The 24,559-nt window shown below is 48.7% G+C and overlaps 6 protein-coding genes across 6 annotated transcripts; 4 read left to right on the forward strand and 2 right to left on the reverse strand.

Moving 5' to 3' along the window:
• The first annotated feature begins 41 nt into the window (after positions 1-41).
• Positions 42-1,951, forward strand: F4807DRAFT_418910 (DUF159-domain-containing protein). The gene is made up of 3 exons (XM_047997370.1): positions 42-271; positions 333-876; positions 929-1,951. Exons 1-3 carry the CDS (start codon positions 245-247, stop codon positions 1,570-1,572), a joined length of 1,215 nt encoding a protein of 404 aa, XP_047856274.1. The 5' UTR covers positions 42-244; the 3' UTR covers positions 1,573-1,951.
• Positions 1,879-3,211, reverse strand: F4807DRAFT_400784 (glycoside hydrolase family 61 protein). The gene is made up of 4 exons (XM_047996004.1): positions 2,795-3,211; positions 2,481-2,732; positions 2,220-2,420; positions 1,879-2,164 (listed from the first exon to the last, which is right to left on the reverse strand). The coding sequence occupies exons 1-4, from the start codon at positions 2,946-2,948 to the stop codon at positions 2,097-2,099; spliced, it is 675 nt and encodes a 224-aa protein (XP_047856275.1). The 5' UTR covers positions 2,949-3,211; the 3' UTR covers positions 1,879-2,096.
• A 2,619-nt stretch (positions 3,212-5,830) lies between these two features.
• On the forward strand, positions 5,831-8,719 carry F4807DRAFT_458652 (uncharacterized protein; the record flags this gene model as incomplete). The annotated part of the gene is made up of 10 exons (XM_048001242.1): positions 5,831-5,879; positions 5,931-6,085; positions 6,142-6,954; positions 7,005-7,500; positions 7,552-7,676; positions 7,728-7,821; positions 7,872-7,921; positions 7,974-8,064; positions 8,126-8,401; positions 8,451-8,719. The coding sequence occupies 10 exons, from the start codon at positions 5,831-5,833 to the stop codon at positions 8,717-8,719; spliced, it is 2,418 nt and encodes an 805-aa protein (XP_047856276.1).
• An 84-nt stretch (positions 8,720-8,803) lies between these two features.
• On the reverse strand, positions 8,804-11,423 carry F4807DRAFT_400922 (uncharacterized protein). The gene is made up of 3 exons (XM_047996005.1): positions 11,217-11,423; positions 10,337-11,156; positions 8,804-10,248 (listed from the first exon to the last, which is right to left on the reverse strand). The coding sequence occupies exons 1-3, from the start codon at positions 11,308-11,310 to the stop codon at positions 8,913-8,915; spliced, it is 2,250 nt and encodes a 749-aa protein (XP_047856277.1). The 5' UTR covers positions 11,311-11,423; the 3' UTR covers positions 8,804-8,912.
• Positions 11,424-17,148: 5,725 nt separating this feature from the next.
• F4807DRAFT_400978 (uncharacterized protein) lies at positions 17,149-20,967 on the forward strand. The gene is made up of 2 exons (XM_047996006.1): positions 17,149-18,467; positions 18,942-20,967. The coding sequence occupies exons 1-2, from the start codon at positions 17,767-17,769 to the stop codon at positions 20,731-20,733; spliced, it is 2,493 nt and encodes an 830-aa protein (XP_047856278.1). The 5' UTR covers positions 17,149-17,766; the 3' UTR covers positions 20,734-20,967.
• Positions 20,968-22,286: 1,319 nt separating this feature from the next.
• Positions 22,287-24,420, forward strand: F4807DRAFT_418931 (HAD-superfamily hydrolase). Its single transcript, XM_047997371.1, has one exon. The coding sequence runs from the start codon at positions 22,833-22,835 to the stop codon at positions 23,889-23,891; it is 1,059 nt and encodes a 352-aa protein (XP_047856279.1). The 5' UTR covers positions 22,287-22,832; the 3' UTR covers positions 23,892-24,420.
• The last annotated feature ends 139 nt before the right edge of the window (positions 24,421-24,559 follow it).

The following is a 24,559-nucleotide window of genomic DNA, read 5'->3' on the forward strand; positions in this document are numbered from 1 at the left end:
CACCTGACTCCGCGTTTAAGCCATTCGATGCCAGAATTATTTCGTCATAGTCAATTTCAACTAATTTCAACTCAACTCAACTCAATTCAACTCAATTTAACTCGATTTAACTCACCTCAACTTAACCTTTGATAATCCTGTATCTCCAATCAGCCCTGCAACCCACATATTCCATTTTCTGAGCTTCTCTATACCCTATTATGTTCTTTCTACCCGTCCAATTTGAAGGCTCTCATACCATATAATGTGCGGGCGCTACTCATTAGCCTTGGTATGTCATAAATCATTTCATAAACGAGGTCAATAGGAACTAACCTGCAAGCGAATTATAGCGGCCAGCGCAAGTCCGCCAAATGCTACAAGACAATGATATGGCCGTAGATGAGGCACCAGATGATGAAGGCGACGGAGCGCCTAGACAAAGTTATAATTTTGCTCCCGGCTACCATGGCATTGTCTATCGTGCAAACGTCCCAGATTGGGGAGCCGGTCCTCGAAGGCAGCACGCCAATGATTCTAATAATTGCCCAACTACAAGTCACGCCCAAAGTGAGGCCGGAGATGACGTATCCAAGTCTCAGCCTACTAGTTATAAATTGCAGAGCATGAAATGGGGATTGGTTCCTTTCTGGACCAAGCGCAACCCAGACTACGGTTCGATGATGAAAACCATTAACTGTAGGGACGACTCTCTCGCCCAAAGTGGTGGTATGTGGAACACCATGAAAGCAAGAAAGCGATGTATCGTCATTGCGCAGGGGTTCTATGAGTGGTTGAAGAAAGAGGGAGGCAGAGAAAGGATACCACATTTTGTTAAAAGAAAGGATGGCAAGTTGATGTGTTTCGCTGGGTTATGGGATGTGGTGCAATATGAGAGTAAGTAACTGGGCGAACTTCAGGTACTACAGTGCTAACCAATCAATAATAGATGATGAGCAGAAGCATTACACATACACGATCATCACCACCAGCTCAAACAAACAACTTAACTTCCTCCATGATCGCATGCCGGTCATCTTGGAAAATGGGTCTGAAGACATACGCATGTGGTTAGATCCTAAACGTCATGAATGGTCAAAAGAGTTACAGAGCCTGTTAAAACCTTTCGAGGGAGAATTAGACGTGTACCCAGTCAGCAAGGACGTCGGCAAAGTGGGCAACAACTCGCCTACATTCATCGTTCCCGTCGATAGTAAAGAGAACAAGTCCAATATAGCAAATTTCTTTGCTAAGGGCGCTGCGCAGAAAGGTGTAAAGAAGGAGCAACCAGATATTGAAGTCAAGAAGGAAGAAGGATTCACCACCGAAGATTCGACTGAAACGAAAGAAGAAAGTAAATTTGCAGTGGGCATCAAGAGAGAAGCTGAGGATATGCCCGCTGATGAGGAACCTCCGAAGAAGCTACCTACTACGACGACGAGATACCCTTCTGGAGCACCAAACAAACCGTCTTCGCCACAGAAGGGAGGGAGGCAAAGCATTAGCGCTACTAGCAATCGGACCAAGAGCCCAAATAAGACGAAACAGCCCGGCACGCAGAAGATAACCAAATTCTTCGCGAATAGTTCTTGATAAGCTGCTTCAGCAATTATGATGCATAACTCGCGAGTAGTAGTACACCAGCAAACTTTCATCTCAAGATCAACCTCAATTTTGAACTTGTCAAAGTAGCGTCAAAGTAGCTTGTGCTCACACATCGGGCGCATAGTTTTGCTAGCGAATGGAGAGAGTAGGATTGCTTGGAGAAAATGAATAATAAGCAAACGAGAAGATACCAGACTCAGAATGATATTCTGTTACCATTGGATATTTTGGTAGAGCTCCATCTATCTCAGAGTTTAAGTGACCACTACTCACGTAGAAGCCGATGCTATTAAGATTTCTCGCGTCCTATACATTGGCGGTAACTCAAGTTTGATTGACTATATAAACGCTCACTACCTGATTGGACGATGTAAAATGGTGACCAAAAGAAAAGAGTGTGCTTCGGCATGATTTATCATAGGGAGATATATATCACGTGAGACAATATCTTGACTGCCCCTTTCATCTGTCTACCAACCCTAACACCGTGTCGACTGTCGTTAAGAGCCATCTTAACAAGTGAAGACAGACGGGCCCGGAACAGTGTAGCTGTGGAAGTTGCTGTAGATGTTGGCGGTATCTAGCGGTCCTAGTCAGCAAAGCATATCGTATTGCCAAGGAGCAAGGCAACTCACAGCCGGGGTCGGTGGCCTTGAAAGCGCCGGGAATCTTGGCCGTGGGCGAGGGCGAGGCGCTACCACCGCCGCTGACCTTGACCTGGCCGCAGGAAATGTAGAACTGGGGGACGCCGCCGGGGTTGTGGATGGCGAGCGACTGGATCCTCAGGAGATACTCGCCGTCCGGGATACACTTGGGTATGGTGTATGAGTAGCTGCCTAATTTGAAATTAGCCAATGGAATAAAATAAAAAAAGACCGGTTGGGCTCGTCCTTTACCTGTCATGGTCCAGGAAGCTTGGCCGCCGTTGAAGATCGGCGCCCAGTCGTTGATCTTGAACCAATCCCCGCTGCCGTCGTACTCCTCGACAGTGCTCGGGGCTTTGGACATGTACAAGGAGATGGGGCCTTGGTGGTACACGGGGGTGTCGAGGCTGAAGGTGAACGGGTCACCGGCGTTTATCTCCAGAGTGCTCGTGTTGCCTCCTGTGGCGCCGCCGACGTTGCATCGGAGGTCGTTGGAAGCCAGGTCTGCGGGTCAAAATCTTAGCACGACGTTGATTATGCCATCACTTGGGCTGGGGGCGACGAACCGGTGACGGGAGAGTTGTAGTTGGTGTTTCGCCGGACGTACTCGTATGCGGTGCCCTTCTCGGTGCCTTTTGATAGCGTCTGGAAGATGTAGTGGCCGGAGACGCCTTGTGCGGCGAGGGTTGCCGTAGCGACGAGAGCGACGACGTTCTTCATTGTGATTCAGAGGGGACTTGGTTTGAATCTGTTTCCTAGAGTTGAAGCTAGCAGTGCGATGTCGTAAATCAGAGTAAGTAGCAGGCTCTGCCAGCTACCTACATAGGTGCCCTAGGCCATTCTTAAAAACGAAACAGCACAGGACCTCTCTCCTCGGCAGTTCTCGTCCCTTCTGGCGGGCTCTCGTATGTACCAAACCCCAGATTCTGTATATGAAGCGGGCCGCGGCTCCAGTCATCAAACGCGGGAGAATGGTTGGTGAACTGGTTGGCCAAGTCGAAGAAACTGGGGTATAATCTGCGAAATAAGCATCATAGGTGAAGTTGTTAATAAGATAGATTAGACTCTCTCGTTATAGCTTTACTTTGGTTGGCTATCGTGGCTTGGTCCGCGTCGTATTGTGGTGCCGTGCAATTTATGTCCTAGATAGATATTTAATGCACGATGTCCTCGCAACAACAATGGTTCGGTACTGGAACCCCCGGAGAAATGGATGCGAGATCTGGCTAGCAAGGATCGTATTAGATCAGGATTGAGTAAGCCTTTCTTGCCACAGGAGAGTCTTCTGATCTGAATTCCTAGGTAAGCATGAGGATTAAGAATCCGATTCGGACTTTTCCAAGTGGTTGCCGAACCAGGGCGAAAATCGTGGACAAGTGTTAGGAGGGTTGGGATAAGTAAAACTACTATGGCTTGAAGGAAGTTTGCTTTCCCAGTTATTTATAGGCAGTATGAACCTATCATTTAAGGAGCGACGTATATATGCCCATTATATCTTAAGAGCTATGAGATTCACCTACCACAAGGCTCTCGTCGATTACATCGTCCTTTTATCCTAATCTTTGAGAGGTAAATAATATATGAGCAGTGTCGGGGTGATATAGACTTTATTGCCATATATCTTTGACTCATCTACATAAAATAATGCGTCTTTAGATCGATGATACACGTCCACTAGACAAAGCACGGTCGTATTCTTCCACTAGGTGTATAGATTGATAAATACGAAGACTCACAGCACCTAGATGACTGATGAAGGCAGATGCGTTAATTACTGTTACCACTCGATGCGAATTCCAAACTTCATGGTATAAGAGATGGCCACGTCTCAAGGAAGCATCGAGACTTTGACAGGTATGTGTAAGAGGAAACCAGCGTATACTTATACCCCGTATGCGACTTGGGAATCAATCTGGGGTATACTCGGCTTTGGACAAGCTTTCTTGTTGCCCAATAACGTCAAATGTATTGCCAACATTGCTTTCTTGACACTCCTCAGATGTGAGGGCTAGCATTAACGGGGATTGAGCCCCGAAACTATCTCGTTTGAGTGGAAGAGCGAGCCGTCGAAGGTGTGCTCACTACGCCTCGATCCCTTGCAGCCTCCTTTCTTGGATTGCTAATCTGACGATACGCAGTACATAGCGAAAGAAAGGCTCGGGATTAGCAAGGAATTCAAGGACATCTCAAACTTATAGTATGAAGCGTGATCTCGTGATAGTAAACTTGATCGGCCCTTGTAACCGACTGGCCTGTTGGGCGGGTTAGTCTCGGAAGAGTTGGCTAGATCTAGGGATGGAAGGAGTTGGGATAGGCTAACTTCGACACTTACATGAATATGAGAAGGATTCTTTTCGAGAGAATATAGGCTAAGAGGTGAGGAAGGATAAACAATGGAAACGCCGATGACCAACCGGGAAAGTACCTAATCGGCTTAGATTTATCCAAATCAACAGTCAATTAACTTTGTACTTGGCTGGGGATAGGTCGCTAATCGAACCCCTGTATAGTCACGATAAGGTTTCAAGGTTTGCCACCTAAAGAAGTGAAGCTCGATGCTTAATTGCTTAAAAATCAGAAGACATGGATTACCTAGGCAGGTAGGAGTGCTGGGAGGCTGGCATAGATAGGAAGGCAAGGGAGATGGAAGCGGGGAGAACTCTAGGAATGACGGCCCTGAAGAGCTCTGAAGATGTGGGGAATATTCAGCCCTCTCGTACTTTAATTACTCCGTAGTGCTGCCAAGACGGGGGTCAATCATCCCAAATCGTCCAACTTATCAACTAAAATCTTTTCCATCTCCAACTTCCACGGATGTGTAAACCCCAATGCCTGACCATCCCGAGTACTACCATTGGCAGGCGGCTTAAGGTTCCAGAAGTTCGTCTGTCCCTGGCAGCAATGTAATCCCCGGGCTCGTTTACTTTCCGTCGATCATCTGCGCTTCCCCTTGCACATCCGACTTGGCCTGGTCGAGCCGATGTTTTCATATACTGGAACATATGGAACATCTGCAAACGCTCGACTTTACCTTAGCTTGCTTGGATTGTATGGATCTTAGCCTAGGTATCTTGTTTACTCGCGGCGATGTTGATGTTGGAACGGGTATCTCAGCATCAGGCTCAATGAGTTTTTGAATCGTGTATTTTCCTTGTCACAGTATCTCCGCGAATCAACACAATCCGTATTATTGTTACGCGCCCCTGGTTGGCAACCATGAGGCGTCTATCGCCTATTCCATCCAGTCGGCTCGCGAGGCGATGCTCTTTCCGCATTTGCAACAATATACTAGACTTTATTATAGGGATGCTGGCACCATCCGTGCTAAGCCTTTTCTATACAGTTCCCCTCCGGCACCGTCCTCCGTAATCCAGTTGATGCTTTAGCCAAGTCTTCGATTTTAATAGTAGCTATACTATTTCTGTGTTGCAGATCATGTCCCATCACGTCCTCTTCTCGGAATACCGGGCAAGCAATGAGATTTCTTGGCTTCACCGATTCCACCGACAGAATGCCATTTATTAATCGATTCAGATCCCCTTCTTCTATACCCTCCTATCCACGTCTCCCTAGGCCTTGGATGCTTGGCCCGTGACCTCAAGATGCCGCCCTTCTCACGTATTGCAACTGCTGTTATAGCAGCTGCTACAGGTAAGTCTTTGGCATCTTAGGCGCACGATGGCGTCCGCTAATTTTGTTCAGCTTTCCGGACTTGTCTTGCTCAAGATGCCGTCCCGTACATCGATCCAGACACCGGGATAGAGTTTGGAACATGGGCTTCGGGTGGACAGACGTTTGGCCTAACTCTTCCTGAAGATGCTTTGACTAATGATGCATCGGAATACATTGGTATACTCGTACGTATTTATAATTAACATACCAATAGCCCTGCTTCTACTAAGTATCCTTTTAGCAATGCTCAAATGGATGGTGCGGTGTATCCCATGGCGAATCAGGACAGATGACACAAGCCTTATTGCTCATTGCGTGGCCTTACAATGGCGAAGTTTTAACGTCTTTCCGGTTTGCAACTGGATACAACATGCCGGATGTCTATAGCGGAAACGCAACTCTGACACAGATCTCGTCGAAAGTCAACGACACTGGCTTCGAGGTCATATATCGATGCCAGAATTGCTTCTCCTGGGATCAAGATGGCACCAGCGGCCACGTTGAAACTAGCAGCGGGACGCTTATCTTGGGACGGGCTTCGGCTTCAACTGTTCCTTCTAACCCGGAGTGTCCTGCTGAAATTTCCTTTAGACAACACGAAAGCTTCGGGCAATTCGGTGCTCCTCTAGAGGGCATTACAAAAGCCCAGTATCCAGATTGGGCTGCATTGGCCACGAAAACCGTCCCTGGCGAATGTGGTGGCGATAACGCACCACCACCGGCGACTCCTGTTTGTGCTAAGGAGATGGCTAACCAGACATTCGACTACATTGTCGTTGGTGCCGGAGCTGGTGGTATACCCATTGCAGACCGCCTGAGCGAAAAGGGTCACAGCGTTCTGTTGATTGAGAAAGGTCCGCCGTCCGCGGGAATGTGGGGTGGCAATATGAAGCCGCTCTGGCTCGAGAAGACAGACCTCACGCGATTCGATGTTCCGGGCCTATGCAATCAGATTTGGGTCGATTCGGATGGCGTAGCTTGTCTCGATACCGATCAAATGGCCGGATGTGTTCTCGGTGGAGGCACAGCTGTCAATGCCGGTTTATGGTGGAAGGTAAAGTGTCTTAACGATGTCTTTGAAATGTAGACGTTAATTTGGATTAGGCGAATCCGAAAGACTGGGATGAGAATTTCCCTCCTGGGTGGCACGATTCTGATCTCTCGGAAGCTACCGATCGAACATTCACACGCATTCCAGGAACTACGAAACCATCTCAAGATGGCGAAGTATATATGCACCAAGGATTTGACGTCATCTCTAACGGGTTATCGAAGGCGGGATGGAAGAATGTACCAGTTCCGAATGATGCTCCGACTCAGAAAAACCACAGCTATGGTGCTACGACATATATGTTTTCTGGAGGCGAGAGAGGTGGGCCCCTGACTACCTACCTAGCTACGGCTGCCAAGCGCGATAACTTCGCGCTCTGGATGAACACTCCGGTCAGAAGAGCTCTTAGAACAGGCGGCCACATCACCGGAGTTGAGCTAGACTGTAGGGTGGAAGGGGGTGGATTTGGTACCGTCGACGTTACCGCTAATACTGGACGCGTCATTGTTTCTGCAGGGACGTTCGGCTCGGCCAAATTCCTCCTAAGAAGTATGTCCTTACACGATACCAATGCTTGAAATGATATGCTGATTGCAATAGGTGGCATTGGTCCAGCAGACCAACTCGAGGTTGTTGCTGCTTCAGCTTCTGATGGGAAGACTTTTATTGATAAAGAATCTTGGATTAATCTGCCAGTCGGTTATAACTTGATGGACCATGTTAACGTGAGTCAGGGACAGGAAATTTTTAGGCTTCTCTAACATGGGTGCCCACAGACTGATACCTATTTCACACACCCGGATGTCGTATTCTACGACTTCTACAAGGCATGGACGACACCAATTCCCTCCGACAAGCAGAAATATCTTGGTAAGAACTAATTATAATGTGACCTAAAGCATCCAATTAACCCTCTACAGCAAACCGTACCGGTATCCTTGCACAATCTGCTCCTAACATTGGTCCTGTGGTATGTTGTATTGACTACATCATCTTTTGAAAGAACCTCTAACGAGACTTAGTTCTGGGATGAAATCACGGGCGCGGATGGAGTAGTCCGTCAAATCCAGTGGACAGCCCGTGTCGAAGGTGCCGATCAGACAAACAGCACCAGTAAGTCACTAAAAATTTCACTAGCATGCAAATGATAGAAAAGCTTACCTAAGTTATTTAGATACCATGATTATGAGTCAATACCTCGGTAGAGGCCAAGTATCCCGAGGCCGAATGACTATCAATCCTGGATTGAGTACGGTTGTCTCAACGCCGCCTTACCTTCGGGACCCCAACGATAAGGCAGCTGTTATCCAAGGTATTGAGAATTTGAGAAGCGCCTTAAGCACAGTCAAGGATCTGGTGTTCCAATTGCCAAAATCAAACCAAACCACGGAAGCCTATGTTGATGCCATCGAGGTGACCGCTGCCAAGCGTCGTTCAAACCACTGGATGGGTTAGTATTATCTAATAACTGTTTTGCACACCTGATTGACTCTTTGTAGGAACGGCCAAGTTAGGTCCAGATGATGGCCGTGAGGAGAATGGCACGTCTGTCGTTGATCTCAACACCAAGGTCTATGGTACCGACAACCTCTTCGTCGTTGATGGGTCTATCTTCCCGGGTATGGTCACCGGAAATCCATCGGCTATGATTGTAACCGCAGCTGAATTTGCTGCCGAGAAGATCTTAGGTTTGGAACCGAGTGTTTCGGCGAAGGTCACGAATAACACTGGCGGACAGATCATAACGCTACAGACCAGTCGAGCCTAAATCGTTGGACTTGGCAATGGTCTATGGTTAAAAAGAATTCTTGTACATATGTTTCTATTTTCTGGGACGTCCACGAGACATTCCTAAAATTATATATACATATATAAGTGTGGATATCTATACCGAGCCATACATACATAAATCTTAAATGATAACGGCTAACCATATAGGGCCCCGAAGGCAGGACATGCTGTTATGAAAGCAGGTTCTCAAAGAAGGTCGCGTCGAACCCCTGAAAAGTCCACTGGTCCACGTCAGCCGCGAGTTCGGGGAATTGGTATGGAGAAGAAATATCCGGCTCAAATTGCATGAATGAGAAATTGGCATCTTCTCCAAGTTGTGATAGGAAACTCGGTTGAGTTTGAGGAAACTGTTGTAGGTCTATCGACATATTTTCGGTGGTATCAGGAGTCTGGTAGACGTTGGTCGTAGGATAAACTTCAAGGCGTTCAAAATCATCACCCTCTCCACTGTTATCGTGACTAGCTAAGGAGGGCATAATACCGCTACCATCTTGTCGGAACTTGTGCTGCGGTTGCCTGCGCACTGGGTTGATGTTGATGGTGCCTAGGTACGGGATCTCGAGGCGCACAGGGGCATCGTTTTCGCCGTGGCCCGAGATCGTCAAGTCAACGTCTGCCAGGGGCAGTAGCCTCGTGATAATATCGGAGGCCTCGCGCGCGAGTTTATCACCGTCCCGCTCAGCGATCTTCTTCATAACATCCCTCACCTTGGTGACAACTTCACGATCCGCATCGCGCCGACTAGCTATCGCTGCATTCCGCGCTCGTAGCTTAGGGTCGAGATAGCCTAGAAGCAACGTCATCGCTGCTGTCAGCGCGCCGTAGTCCGTGTGCCGACAGGCGGAGGCCGCGTCGGTCAGGTCCCGGAAGACGAGATAGACCTGCAGCAGCTCGCGCGAGGCGTGCAAGCACGTCGTCTTGCTGTAGTCCCAGCGCCGCTCCTTGGGGTCTCGCATCATGTACGGAAGATGCAGTAGGATAAGGAGGTGGTGGTGATTCATCTGCATCATGACGCGGGACTGGATGCGCACGAGCTCACGCGGCGTCGCCATGGACGCGTCGATCGGCAGGAGGGGCTGCCACCACTCGGCGCTCATCGTCTTAGCGGCCATCTCGAGATCGCAGTCGATGGCCTGCGTGGTGCCGAAGGCGGCCTCCGGGGAGGCGCGGCTGGTGTTCATGTTCCGCTTGATGATGGCCCCGGTGATGACGGTGTGCAGCTTCTCGAGCCGCTCGATGGGCGTGCTTTGCGCCAGGCGGAGGGGGTCCGCGAAGGAGTCGTCGTCTGAGGCGGCGGAGAGGCCGAGGAGAAGCGATAGATACCTGTCGGTGAAGTTGGTGCGGTACCAGAGAGGTCCGGCGCGGGTGCGCGTTCCCGGGTCGGACCGCGGGTCGACCGACTTTAGGGGCTTGTCATCGGGCCACCGGTCCACGCCCATGAGTTGCGCGACGGCGAGGGCTCGGCGTAGGGCGAGCCATGATTTGCGGAGATTACCTGCGTTAGCACTGGGAATTGTTAGTATTATTAATGTACTATGGATGTGTCTTGCATATACGAGGACAAGGGTATCATGGTAGTTGGGATATTACGTACTGGTATAACGCAATGAGGTTTAAAGTCTCAAGGCCTTCGACAGAGCCGACTAAGTCGTCATTAAACGCCATCAAGTCTGAGACTACATTCACGATCCTATTCATCAGGAAACGGATTGGCTCTTTCGACACGAGGTCCCGCGGTATATCGTCTACAGATATTTTTTGCATGCAACTGGTTAATTGCATCAACCGCTTCGCAAGCAAAGCGGGATGGCTAGTTGAGGGTGGGACGTCCGAGACGGTGGACGGATCCTCAAGGGGGCCATCAACGCCACTAAAGTAGGTCACGATAAAATACGGACCGAAACCCGCCGCCTCTATTATTGCATCGATATCACGTTGACATGGAAATGTTGCGTGGAGTGTCTTCGAGATCTGCGAGAACTTGGCAGGGAGACCAGGAACTGTATCACTCTGTGTTGACGCTGGAGTGGGCACGAAGGACGCGCGGGCAGAAGGGCAAGATCCCCCCTCCTCTCTTAGGGCGTCAAACATGCCGATTACATGGGGGTGGCTTGCCGCCGACGGACGGAGGATATCTGGAGATGAGTATTCTAAATCATCTTCGGCCGAGGCGGAGGAAGCAGAGGCCTGGCCACCTGAACGGCTAGAAATATAAGGACCAGGCGTAATCCTCTCGATTATCCTTTCGAGCATTCCCTCTACCCTACTCATCCGCTGTGATAGACCTCGTTCCGCAGACGGGGGCTGCTCGTCGGGAAATTCCTGGCTTCGGCAGGCTGTTCCTCGTGCTTCACAGCCAACGCAGATGGAGGCTGTAGCGGACGCAAATTGGCAACGAGTCTTCCTTCTTCGGCCTCACCGACGGATGTACATTTAGTTACTATATAAAGGCCCGGATACTTCAGAACACTCACATTCCCAACAGCTGTGCGTTCCCTTGCGGATCTTTCTTCTCTTCGCTTCTGGGTCTCCCCCACCACCTGCGCTTCGCACGGGGATCTGAGACATCTTCGCTATCTTTAAGTGAGATGAAAATAATTTTATAACGAAGAAGTTACCTCATTGATAGGTTCTCCTTTTTTCGTGTGTAAGTAGTGGTATACGCTGCCCGGACTGGACTAGAAGCCAATATTAGGTCGCCGATCAAAGTGAATAGCTACCTAGGTATACACGAGCGCAAGATTTAGCAGCACAAACAATGAAGAGAACTAGCAAAATCAATAATTCGGTATCATTAAAATCGATATTCTATTGTTGGTCTACTCAAGGGGGATACCTTGAGGTTGATGCCAAGAAAATTCGGCCGAACTGACGGACGGACGAAGGCGGACGAATTTGTCAGCGGGACTTCGAGGAAAAACCGGGGCAGGATCAGGGGCAGGTGCTTATTTTCCACTCTATGTACGCTCAGCATCGATATATTGGCTTCAACTGTCAGATACAATTTCATAATTTTTGTGTTATCAGGTGGTCCGTGTGTTTTGATGCCTTGATGCCTTCAAATCTCTGGTTTTCACGTGATCTCCTTTGAGACACGATATGGAGACCATTGAAGATTTTGCAGTTAGTCTTGGCCAGAATCTCCTAGATGAAGAAGATAGAATTTTCTTTACACAATTAATTGAATTATCAAGTCTCACGTTATTCTGACACAACCGTATCATGATTTTGGGGGAAATCTCGCATTGAATCGACCATGTGTATCTCCGCTTAGCCGAGTCATGTTTACGGAATGTAAAATATGTCGTGCCGACTCGATACCCGCCAATGCGGCAAACTGCGTCAGAAATGCTGCGAGTCGTTTGTCAACCACGAGGCGAGGAGGGGAGAGTCTTTGATCTGTCACCCACCGGTTAGTTGCTTTATGGCTACGTAGTAGATCTCCCCGGTCAATTCGGTCAAGGGGTGGATACACAGCTCAAAAGCCGGTCAAAATTCGTCTGTAGCCAACCAGCAACGTGTGCCACGAAATCTCCGAAGAGGGTGGCTGCAGAACAAGGCGCGATTTCAGGCTCCCCATCTCCAATCTCATATCCGTACAGCTACTAGGTAATTAGGACCTTGATAGCTGGCGTTGAAGAGCTATCCATTAGCTATATATTACCTACACATTTCCATATGGCTGGATAATTCAAAGCAGCTAACCGCACATATGAGCTCCGGTCTATCTCGGTAGGCGGAGGAAGACAACGTGTCACAATATCTATCTTTCATGGAGCTCACAGCAGCTCGAGCCCGGCGAGATCAAACATCGGATGACGTGGCTGGAGCGCTGGCCTTCACTCGGACCGCATAGGCTACTGTTGTCGCCGTCGTCAGACGGTCCGTCCAATCACGGGCACATCGGAGAATTTTCCCACTATGTAGGCAGGAGAGCTGCATTCGATGGACTTCTCATTCGAAGTGGGCTTCCCACCATACCGATTTTCTGTTCTACGTCGGCGTCGCGTGTGCTAGCAGAAGGTCGAGGGTCTTGTTCAAGCTATTGCATACGCGTAGATCCATTGTTAAGTTCAACGCCAAAGCTCATGTGATAAGTTAGAAGGCATTGTTAGTTCATGCCTATCTACTTAAGTTGGTACGCTGAAACTGCCAAGAGAACTTGTTCTTTGAACGCGAAGTCGTTCTGCTTCGGTTCCTCCGGCCCGTAAGATTAAGATGAATAGACGATGCCACTAAGGATGGACATGTCTATTAGCTTAAGCAGATCACATGTTTCGAGGGCAGATGCTCGCAAAAACACGGCGTTTAGGGTTTAGGTAAGAGGCTGTGCCGGATTCCCATTCCTGATCGAATCTACGCTCAGACGATCGCATCAATTACCGCTCCGGGACTGGGGTTGTGTTAAAGATAAGGTTGCCTCCTTGGCTTACGATGTTGCATCCAACTTTAAGCTTATATGATCGAGGCTCTGCTTATGCTTAGTATGCACGGTATTAGGCAAGGAGTCAGACATCTTTCATAGACAGGAAGTTAGTATCGGACGTGAACTCAAAACCTAAGCGCAACAACTGTCTGTGAATAAGAAACAGACGTAACCGCACAGTTTACCTAATACTACATGGTATATAGTTGTATTCGACAGTCGGGCACAAGGTGAAACGGTAGCATCTCAATTCGGGCTTTCGCGTCTTTTCTGATCGCAGTGGAGATGTTTGAGATCCGCACAAGGGGCTGACCCATCCATTGACGAAGTAAATGTTTAAATGGGGGAATGAAGATTTACAACAGTAGAACGGATGACAGCTTTGCTTGCTTGCTTGTTTTCCATTTTGAGTAGTAGGAGGGAATCAGAAATCCATCGACAGATCCGGATGAGACGATGAGGAATACCGTGTACTGTGTAAAGCCTGAAAGCCGAATGGCGCCAAGGGTATCACCAGGGCTCCATGGAGGATCATCCCACAAGATGAAATTCCTACCTTGTTCATTTTCTGGGCCACTCCTATTATAACAATAGTTAGTTAGGTGAAGAGACGTTTCCTCTTTTTCTTATATACCTATACAAACATGCTATTGTATGTATGTACGTAGATCGTAGATTGCAGATTTCAATGATCGACAGCGCACGTGCTGCTATTTCTAGCAAAGTTTTTGAATAGTGTAAATGGACAGTTTGCCAAGAGGGGCGATCGAAGGGGCGACCAAAGACTCTACCAGGGCTGAAACAGCCAAGGGTCCTTCTTCAATAGTCTTAGCGCCTCTTCGTCCCCTATTACGATTCAGCCCTCTGACCTTAAAGGGTCTTTTACCCAACCCTCAAACAAGTCACAAGTCTCGAATTCAAGTTTCGACCCAGAAATTTGGCTCGAATTCAGCTCTTTCCCTTTTCCCAAGCAGAAGTGAGTACGTTTGCTGCGTACGATAGTGAACCTAAGTTGAAACAGTCAACTCGAGTTGTCATGAGCCAATCGCATCCCACCATTCAACCACCCCCAGATCAGCCACCCACCCACCCTGACCACCCTGCACAGCGATCTTGACTCGTCATCAGAACGGACAAAATATCTCAATTGCCCCTACCCGTTCCTCCACGCTCCTTGTCCTCCATATCGATCGGATAGTAGATGGGAGCATGAAAGAGCCCTACCCGAAATTCCTGCTGGCCAACGCAACATCATGATCATGGGGAATCATCAAAGATGCCAGGTCATACATACCCCCTGTAAGTGCCTAGGGGTCTAGGGCCTGCTTGTCAAAACCTTTCGTCCATCAATTGTAATCGGACGAAGCCAGCGGCGTGTCACATCAAATTCGAGGCCGTCTTTTAGGGAATACGAGTTACTCGTTGCTCGTTGCTCGTTGCGCATGCGGCCACCCTTTTCCTGATACTTAGCTTAAACCTTGCCGTCTCGCGGTGATTCTAAAGGATTGAAAAGACACCTAACTAGGTAGGTAGGAATGGCATTCTGGTCCTCGCACAACCGCAGCTTGTACGGCGCCGCAGTAGTACCTGGACGAGAAAAGGTCGCCGTGCTACGCCTCCGCGGTCCCCAACATGCGACCACCGTAGCAGCAACAGGAGGTTTCGCCCTGTCAGGCTCGGTACATCCCGACGGGGTTAGCTGCATATAATCTCCTGTACCGGTCTGGTGCTAATCCGGTCACAGATCGCAGCTCTAGCCTTAGCGTCCAGCAACCTTTCGGCATCAAAACACCGCATAAGAGTTTCAGACCCACCGCTGGGTCTCAGCTTGTAGATCGTCTCGACTTTAGACTTGCATGGACGGCATGGACAGCTTGCTATTCACTCCCATGATGCCACACGTACATCGTCTATCAGCTCGGTTAGATCTGCCTGGAGAGCAGCTTGACATATGTAAGTACAGGAGGCAACCCTGGAAGGCCGCCCCACCCTCTCGATGCCATAACATCACCGCCTTGTATTAATCTTTAGCCACACTTTGGAGCCTCAAGTGTGGGGAGCCGTACATACCTAATACAATGTAAACGTCGCAACCCCTGACAACGACAGACTGAGAATGGATGTTGTAATATCTAGCGTCTCTGGTCAGACTCACACCTTCTAAAAGCTAGTCGTTCCATATGTAGGTATGGCATGGTCTTTTTCTAATGATGGACGTTCGATTGGGCTTTCAATAACCGAAAACGGTTAGCAGAACTGCTATAATTTTCTCCGAATTCTAGCACTTGGACAGGTTTTATACTGTCACCGCCCCGCCCCCTGTCGTGGGCGTGGATTCTTTTTACCGTCACCCACTCGACCTTATCCAGTGTTGAATACCTATCTAGGTAAATTACTAATCCGGCATGGAACGCGGGAGTGCCCTAGTCAGGCCATACCTATACCCTGTGAAGATCACGAAGGGACTATTCAGATGGAACGTCTAACGCCATGATCTACCACACGTCGATCTGACACAGACACGGGTGAGTTCCTCGTTTCCAACGCCTAGGGACCTTCTTGCCGTACATTCTGCTATCGCGCGAGCCCCAGCTCCTTATACTCATTACACAAGTTGGCAGATTAGTAGGTATATACGGCTTGACGGCTTATACGGCTCTTAGGAAAGGGCAGACGTTATCCCTGACAACGAGAATGGTTCGGTCCGTTTTCTCATTCGTCCGAGAAATCGCATACACCTCCATCTAGCAACATTACGTATAACACTAAAGAAATCCCTACCCAACCCATTCCGATATCATCAATGATATACCTACCTACCCGCCTACAGGGTACGCCAAACACACTTACTAGCCCGCGGAGCAATGCATAATGTGAAGTATCCACACATGCTTCTATAGGCGGTAACTCTGCTCTAGAATATTACCCTTTCGTCCTATAATGGCCGTCTATGAGCCATGCCGGATGTCTTCTCCCCCAGCTCATATATCCATTGACACCTACCTGGCACTATCAAACAACTTCTAGTCGGTCTCCGGATCGGACTCTGAACAAACTTTTGTTTTAGTCCTCTAAAGAATTTGGTCTCAAACTCGGAAACGAGGATCTGTTTCTTTTCGGATACCCCAAGTTACACTTTTCCCCAAGTTCCTCCCAAGCAGCCGTTGTTGTATCTAGACCCTTTATGTCTATGCAACATTGACATAGCCTTACTCTTCTGTTCTTGGAATAGCCATCCCGTCCCGTTGGACATCGTCTTATCTTCGCTTTTTGTGTCCCTATCCAGTTCCCCTGCGTCCCCCTTGACAGCACCTGTTACCGTCTCGTTCCTGACACTACGGAAGCAACCACTCTCCTTCATAGGCAACCTGCCATCTTAAGCCTTAGGAATTCCTAAGCGACTCAGCGTGCAAACTCTTCGCCTAGCTACTTTTATCATCCTCAGCTGTAGAGAGCATACCAGATCTACGACTAGCTTGGTGTTTCAGACAAACCCCGTCAAATAGCAAGGGGGTCCCGTGTGCCTCTATCGACTTTCCTTCGGTTCCCCCAAAACCCGACCCAGCTGGTTAGGAGTATACTCTGCCTAGCGGCCGCGCAAGCAGGCAACACCCGTCTCTTTTCAGTCTTCAAGCACATAGTTACATCGATCGTTTCAATCTTCTGTCGCCCATCAGTTTCCCTTAGCGTCGATCAACGTTGATAACCCTAATATTCTTCTTAGACCCCCCTGGTCTTTCTCGAGACAACAAAAACTTGGGATCCCCCACATTATACACTGACTATCTTACACTCCTCCTGATTCTCTGTTCTCGTCTTGCTGCGATTGTATCGGTAGGGTGAAGCTGGCTCGTGACCTCGTCGTGGGCGCTCTCTCTATGTTCGGATTAGAAAGGAAAAGGAAACCACTCTAGCGTTATACGAATAAGAAAAATCAACGTCAACGTCCATCTAGCACAACAGCATCCATACTGCGCGCTCCTAGTGGGCCACTACGATTGGACTACGAACAAGGAGGGTGAGGTTGGCCTGGAGAATACTTACCTGCCGCTTGGTCGATTCAAAGGCTTTGGATGAGAGGATACCGTTTCCTATTAAGCAAGGTTGCCGCTTATCGTACGATCGAATTACCAGCTACCAGGCTTTCGAAAGCCACAAGCAGTGCAGGATACACTCAGAAAATGAGAATGAGAACGAGAACGGCGAACCATCAATATTGACTAGGAGACATTACTTTCGTGGGGAATCCTCAGCGACGAGCAGAGTTGGACTCGTCTTATTTCTCCGGATACCGAGGGGAACACGTTTGTGGAGAGTGAATTGGATTGGCGAGCTTCAACTCCTCTAGATCCGCCATATCTCACCACGATATAAGGAGCTCAGACCAATAACAGGCACAAAACGGCCTAGACTACGAAAGTTATCAGATCCGCCTCTGAGATCTCAACTGATAACACAGACCAGGTTCGAAGATATTTTTTCTAACCTGTCATCGGAACTTTAGTGGGACAACTCGTCCACTCTCACTTTTCACAGAAAAGTTTTGAATTAAACAAAGAACAAGGCTTTTGCCTGACATTTTTGAATTTGCTGGCAACATGGATGTCACGTCACTGTTAAACTCGACTTCGTTGGGGAAAGAAGGAGTGATGGGTACAGAGGTACGGAGTATGGTGGATCATGTAATCGGCTCCACATCGACATGCTCAAGGACGGAAGGAACGACGACATGTTCTTCAATATCAGAGATTTCGTCCAATGAGAAGACTCCGTCTAGAAGAACGAGCGATACAAAGATACCAAGTCGGAGTAGGACGCCATGGGACGCTAACGGATACGCTCTTCCACTCACACTCGACACCAAGTCAACCCAGGTTCCAGGTCGACAAGTTTCAAACAGCACTTCACCCGCAGAATCTACCAGTCCCAAATCGCCAAGGCACAAATTCTCCGATAGTCACAGCAGCTTATCTTCCTACGCTTCTTCCTCTACCTCATTGTCACACTCGAGGATCTCCTCGATGTCAACCGTTGGAGGCGTCCAATCTATCAACACCATCCCGGACACGCCTTCTCTGGAGACCCAGTTCGAGTGCGCCGAACTCGCAGTCCCGAAGATCTGGTCATCGGAGTCACGTCGAAGAACAACAAAAGAAGGATTGATATCCCCGCCCGTGACCACAATCAACGGGGAACCCTTAGTCACGGATCTCCTAAGGACCAGTTCCCCATCTGATGCCATGCTAATGTCCAGGGGTACTCAAAGTTTAGATCAGATTAAGAGACCAGACCCCATCATGTGAGTACCTGTTCCTGCATTCAATCCATTCCATTGGCCTATCATCTTCCAACGATCCTGCTGGGCAATTGCCTAGACCGGAAATCGGCAAGCGTCGTTCTTCAATCTTGACAAAATCCAGAGTTCACTGTACAGAGTACTGTGCTTGTGTACTTGGCTAGTCACTTTTCAAGATCTCACAACTTACGCCCAATACTCAACCAAACTCATTGAAACCTATCATCTTCTTCTGTTCATCCAATACAGAAGAAATTCTGTTGCCTATTTCACTCATACTGACAGAAAAGTCTTTGGCCCCAACGTGATTGTACGTCCAAGAGCCGCACTCACTCAATTTTCTCTCAATTTCCCAAGGCTTTTCTAATTCATTCTTTGGGCATTTCCTCCTATAAAAGCTAACTACCCGATATTCACCTTTGACTTCGTTCCAAATAGAAAAGCCTTGAAAAAAAAAATCCGCTGACACAATTTTAGCACCAAGGATATCAGACCTGATCTCAGTCATCTCGTTCCCCTTGACTTCACCAAAGCACACAAGAGAGCCATTTCAGCACCTGATTTCGCTGCTACAGACACCATCAACCGGGGTTTCCCCTCTTTTGCCAACACAATCCAGCCCACCTCATCTCCTTCTCATCGTGTTGAGCATCGGTTGGGCTACGCCATGACCGCAATGTCGCCATCTCCAGCTCTGGCCGAACAACCTTCCCAGGACGGCATCGTTGTTTGCATGTATAAGCCAAACTGCGACACGGGCTCTCAACTACGCAAAGCCATCTCGCACATTTTCGGCCGTAACAAGACATGTACTCGGAACATACCTTCGCATGTCTGGGTTCACTTCTGTCGGAAGCACTATCAGCGTAGTCGCTACCGCAATGCGCAGGAGTGGGCTAGGGTTCAGTGTGACCTAGTTCAGAAGCAGATTCGTCGTGTCCAGGACTGGAGCGACGAGAACAAGCGGACTGGACAACCCGGGATCGTTCAGGAGTGGTCGTTATCAATGAGAAAGCGCGAACAAAATCGCGTGCAGGAGAAATCTAATAGGAAGCGATCCTACCGCGACGACAGTGAGGACGATGATGACGTCGGTACACTCGACAGCGCGACCCTGAACGGTACTGCTGTCCCCGACTGGTTGCGAACCAAGTGTGGCGATGGGTACAGCACGGCCGAGATCGAGGAGATTGTTGCTCGCTTGAAGCGAGAGATGGAGGAAACTAACATGACCCAGATTCCCGACATAGAAATCCTCCCAAATATCTCTATGGACGCATCGAATGATGCGCGGCCAAAGACTATGTTGAAGCGAAAGACTAGCGGCGGGAGTCATACTCACAAGCGATCACAGTCGGTTGGTGTTTCCCTTCGACCTGAAGCTCAACCTATGACTCGTCGCGTGAGCCAGCCGGCATATTGGAGAAACGAAGATGCTATGCATACTTCTCCTGTTGAGAAACGCCAGCGAGTGTCCGACGCTCCTCCATACGGCGATCGCCATGCGCGTATGAATCTTCGACACCCTGACCGACCTGCCCTAGCGCCGTTACGAGACACGTACTCTATTCCCCACCGTCCTGCCTTCAATAATATCCAAGAAAGTCACGCCGAGGAGTCGTACTATAGTCGAGAAGATGCCGATATTGCCAATTCTAGTTATGACCATTGGTCCGCGACGGCTTCTCAGCGAAATGGAGGCCAACCAACGGTTCCAACACTAGACTCCAGCACCTCCCGTGAATATCTCAATGGTCGACGTGCCTCCCATCAACGCTCTTTTTCGGAGGTCGACAACCAACATAATTTCACCTTTCGTTCGCCTCTAGACTATCCGTCCATGCCATCGAGCCAGTTCTCGGAGGCAACAGCCTACGATAGAGTCCCCATGTCTTTAAGACATTCTCATACCTCCCACGCCTCGCATCCACCGTCTAGCTATTACGATAGCTCTTCAGGACCAAACCACCGAAACGCCGGTCATTATCAGCCACCCTGGCAGTCTCCACAATCAGGACACGCTTCCTCGTATTCTGGTTACAGGCATATGCGCCATCAAAGTACACCAACGGCTCCTCATTCCAGTATTGCCCAAATTCCTTCCATTGAATACGAACATGCCAATGGTGCCCGTCAAGCGCCAGCGTATGAGCAGACATCTCCCTATCATCGACGCCAACAGTCCTATGCTCCATCTCGCCAATTCCCCCATCGGCCTGTAGTACAGGAGTCTGACCAGGCTAAAGCTGTTTTCGGCGAGCGTCGTTAGCTCCACGACTAAGGGTGTATATCCTCTTCCAACATCAGGTGGATGGCCTTGACCTTGAGGCAACATGTTCTGCTTTATTTTTCTAGCTTTTTTCCTTCCGCCTATTCGGATATAATCCTTGTACTCGCCACCAGAACTTGTATTAAAAATGTCACATAGAATGAACGGCCTAAAAGTCTTAGACAGGATACCCCTCTTTCGATGATATCGCGAATCACGACTGGGGTCACGGGATCAGATTACATGAATCATACTAGAAAAAGATAATGCCCAAGATCACGAGCCTCTTTACTGCAGTTTGCCGATATCTTCGGGTTTGTTTCTGTCAGTTTCGATTGTATTGGGAAGGATTCCGAGGGAGTCTAGGTGTCTATGGTACAGGCATCGGGGTGGTTACCTTGCGACGAGGTTTGGCGTTGAGGATTTAATGTTTTTATCAGGCATCAGGGGCCTTTCCCCGGAGGATCATGGTCCGTTCGGATGTTGCTGTGGACAAAAAAAATATTGAAAAAATGAGGAAAATCACTTCGGGAAGAGGAGGCGGTGGTTGGGTTCATCTAGATATGGTCGGCGCTGCCATATCTAGATGGCCAACAGACATCTGCGATGGATTAATTAGTCTCTATCTCATTGAGGCTCGATATATGAAGACAGTGGACTTAGATAGCTCACTTCCCTACTCTCAATACGATGATTTATTACCCAATGAACTGATATGGACCTCTTTCTCGTCATAATCATTATAAATAGTCAAATTCTAATTGCTTCATAGATGGATAGGCCCGACGAAGCGGGTTTATTTTGCATGAACGCTCCGAACTAAAGGTTACACAGTCTCGGGACTAGCACAAAGGGTCACTTTCCTTTTGATTGGTTCGCCTGGGGAATATTTCCTCGATTAGGAAAGTGGAAAGTCACTAACCTTATTGCACTGGAAAGCGCTGAATGTATAACAGTGGAAGGCAATGGTCCAAGACTGGCAACGCAACTTGGAACTCTAAACATTCTTGGTACTGCCTACCCCAGGTACCTACTTAGGTACGCACCCTATGGTGGCAAAGCAATGGGTAAACGTTGATCCCGGCACTCGTAGTTCAATTGAGATTTGTATGTGGTTCGGGTGCAGCTTGAGGTCCCCACTTAGCTCTCTTGTACCATCAAAGCATGTGCGAGAACGTGTTTGAGAGGTTGCGATTGATAAGGGAAGACGAGCTACACATAGAGCTCGAACACTTTGCGCAACATCGGGGACGACACATGATGGCTTCTTGCTGGATTCCCGAATAAATATCGAAGCATGACAGTTGGTCATCGACGCATTATTCTCTTCCATTTGCCAACGAATATTTTGGGATACTTTGTGTATTACTCAGGTTCAGTATACATACGTATGTTCTATAAGAAGCTCTGGTTTAACTCGCTAATGGTAAAGGGGCGAGCTAGCCCTGCACGAGCTCTTCGCGGATAAGCAAGCCACATATCATCGCATTTTCAATAAACTTACTTATATTGTAACTAGTCGCGAAGTCTATCTCCTGATTATGTTTGTCAAGCTGATATAAATTATTAATCATCCCGCGCAAGGGACGGGATAGTCCTTATCAACAAAGTATGTAGGCAAACGACACTGTAATACGTGGGTGGATGGATGGCTACATGAACCCCCCTTATAAATGTTTTACCATCTTAAGGAACCTGGGACCCGCGACTTGGCCTACATTCACGTCTACATCTCCAGGCTTATCTCTGCTCTGCTTCTGATTCAGTGTTCGGTAAGTGACCTTAGGTTTCAGGCTGCTACCCATTGTCACTATCCGGTGCCTCCTAGAGAAAAGGCGCATAATAAGCTCGGAGGCAAACCTTGGAGCCTGAGGACATTGATTTCCTGGCAGCTTATAGAAAGTCTCTAAAAGCTTGCGAAATCCGTTACGGCGCCAACCGAAAACTATAATCCTCAAAATAAGCCGCTGGACTGTCTATGCAACATTTTCCTACCCTAGTGATCTGGGCTGTCAGCAGTAATATCTAAAGATTAGGGCCAGCTTCTAAAAACTTAGACACAAAACAGAAAAAAAAAAGAGGAAAAAAATAAGGAAGTCATGGCTCCTGTCAAAGAACGCTCCGTCGCGTTTGCGTTCGACATCGACGGCGTGCTCGTCAAGGGCAAGAAGCCTCTTCCAGGAGCCAGTGAAGCTATTGAGTTGCTACAGCGCAAGAACGTTCCATTCATGTTCCTGACGAACGGTGGCGGACACACGGAGGAAGCGCACGTCGAGAGGGTCGGACAGCGGCTTGGCCTCATATTCAGCCCCAAGCAATTTGTACAATCACACACCCCTTACTTCGACCTTGTCCCGGAATATGGTGACAAAACGATCCTGGTCCTTGGCGGTCACGGCCATCAGATCCGAGGAGTAGCGCACGCGTACGGCTTCAAGAATGTCGTCACGTCGTCCGACATCATGACGACTTGCAAACACACCCACGCCTTTCCCGAGATAACAAGAGCGCATCACGACGAGCACGGCAGCGAGCGCCCAGAACTGCTCACGACACCTATCTCTGCTATCCTGTGCTGGAGCTCGCCACGGGATTGGTATCTCGATCTCCAGGTCGTCCTGGATCTCCTCCTATCCCGCGGCGGCATGCTCGGGACAGTGTCGCCGAAGAACGGCGACGTCTCGTTACCGAACAAGGGATACTTACAAGACGGACAGCCAAAGCTGTTTTTCTGCAACCCGGATTTTGAGTGGTGCACAGAGCACGAGCAACCGCGGCTCGCCCAAGGCGCTTTCAAAGAGGCCTTAGAAGCGATCTGGAGAGCCAAGACGGGGACGGACCTGGACTACACGAGATTCGGAAAGCCGACCGAGGCCACGTACGTGTACGCCGAGCGGGTCCTACGGGAATACGGCAAAATCCTAGACCCTTCCCGAGAGATCGGCACGGTTTACATGATTGGCGATAACCCCGAGAGCGACATCGCCGGCGCGAACTCGTTTCAATCTCGGCACGGGATCGAGTGGAGGAGCATCCTAGTCGAGACGGGCGTCCACGTCGCCGGTACTGTTCCCAAGCACCAGCCTTACCACACTGTTAAGAATGTCATGGAGGCTGTGGAATGGGCGTTGAAGAAAGGAGCAGCCGTACCGAACTGAGCTTTCTGGGTATAGCATGGCATATACAAGGGTGTATGGTTTTGGAGCAGACACTTGGCTCATTAGGACATCGGGGAGCTTGATTCGGAGTTTTAGCATGCTGGCGCCTGGACTTGTATCACTTATCTGTTTGAACCCGTTTCAATCTTGGGTTGCAGGTTGTGGGTTTGAATTATCTTTTAATTCATAGCGAAACCCATATGAGGTACGATTCAGAACTCTCAGATTACGAACTGGGATCCACGCTCCCATTACTGCCGAGCGCTTGTATACCTAATAGCATACAGTCATCTTTTTGATGGGAAATCCCCTCCTTGCCTTCGGTTTAGCATTAGCATTTCGATTCAGATAGATATAGATGACATGGATGCCCAAATTTTGCTGGACTGCAATGAGTTTAACTTCCTTGGTAATCCGAACTTGGAGTAGTATTCGGAAAAGGATCAATGTGTTTTAAGAGGTGTATAATAATGTCCAAGGCACCATCCGCGTATGCTTTTCTTTTCTATTGAGGCCGGTTCAGATAGACATCAATATTGAAGTAACCTTCAAACGAAGCAGAAGATCGACGAGATCATGATAGACGACCTTTAACAAAATGTCTTGTGCAGCCACATGTGGCTTCAAGTGGCTGTGTTGGGACGGACAGGACGGAGCTACTTCTAAGT

Source organism: Annulohypoxylon truncatum (assembly GCF_022578515.1).
Source record: "Annulohypoxylon truncatum strain CBS 140777 unplaced genomic scaffold F4807scaffold_9, whole genome shotgun sequence".
NCBI lineage: Eukaryota > Fungi > Ascomycota > Sordariomycetes > Xylariales > Hypoxylaceae > Annulohypoxylon > Annulohypoxylon truncatum.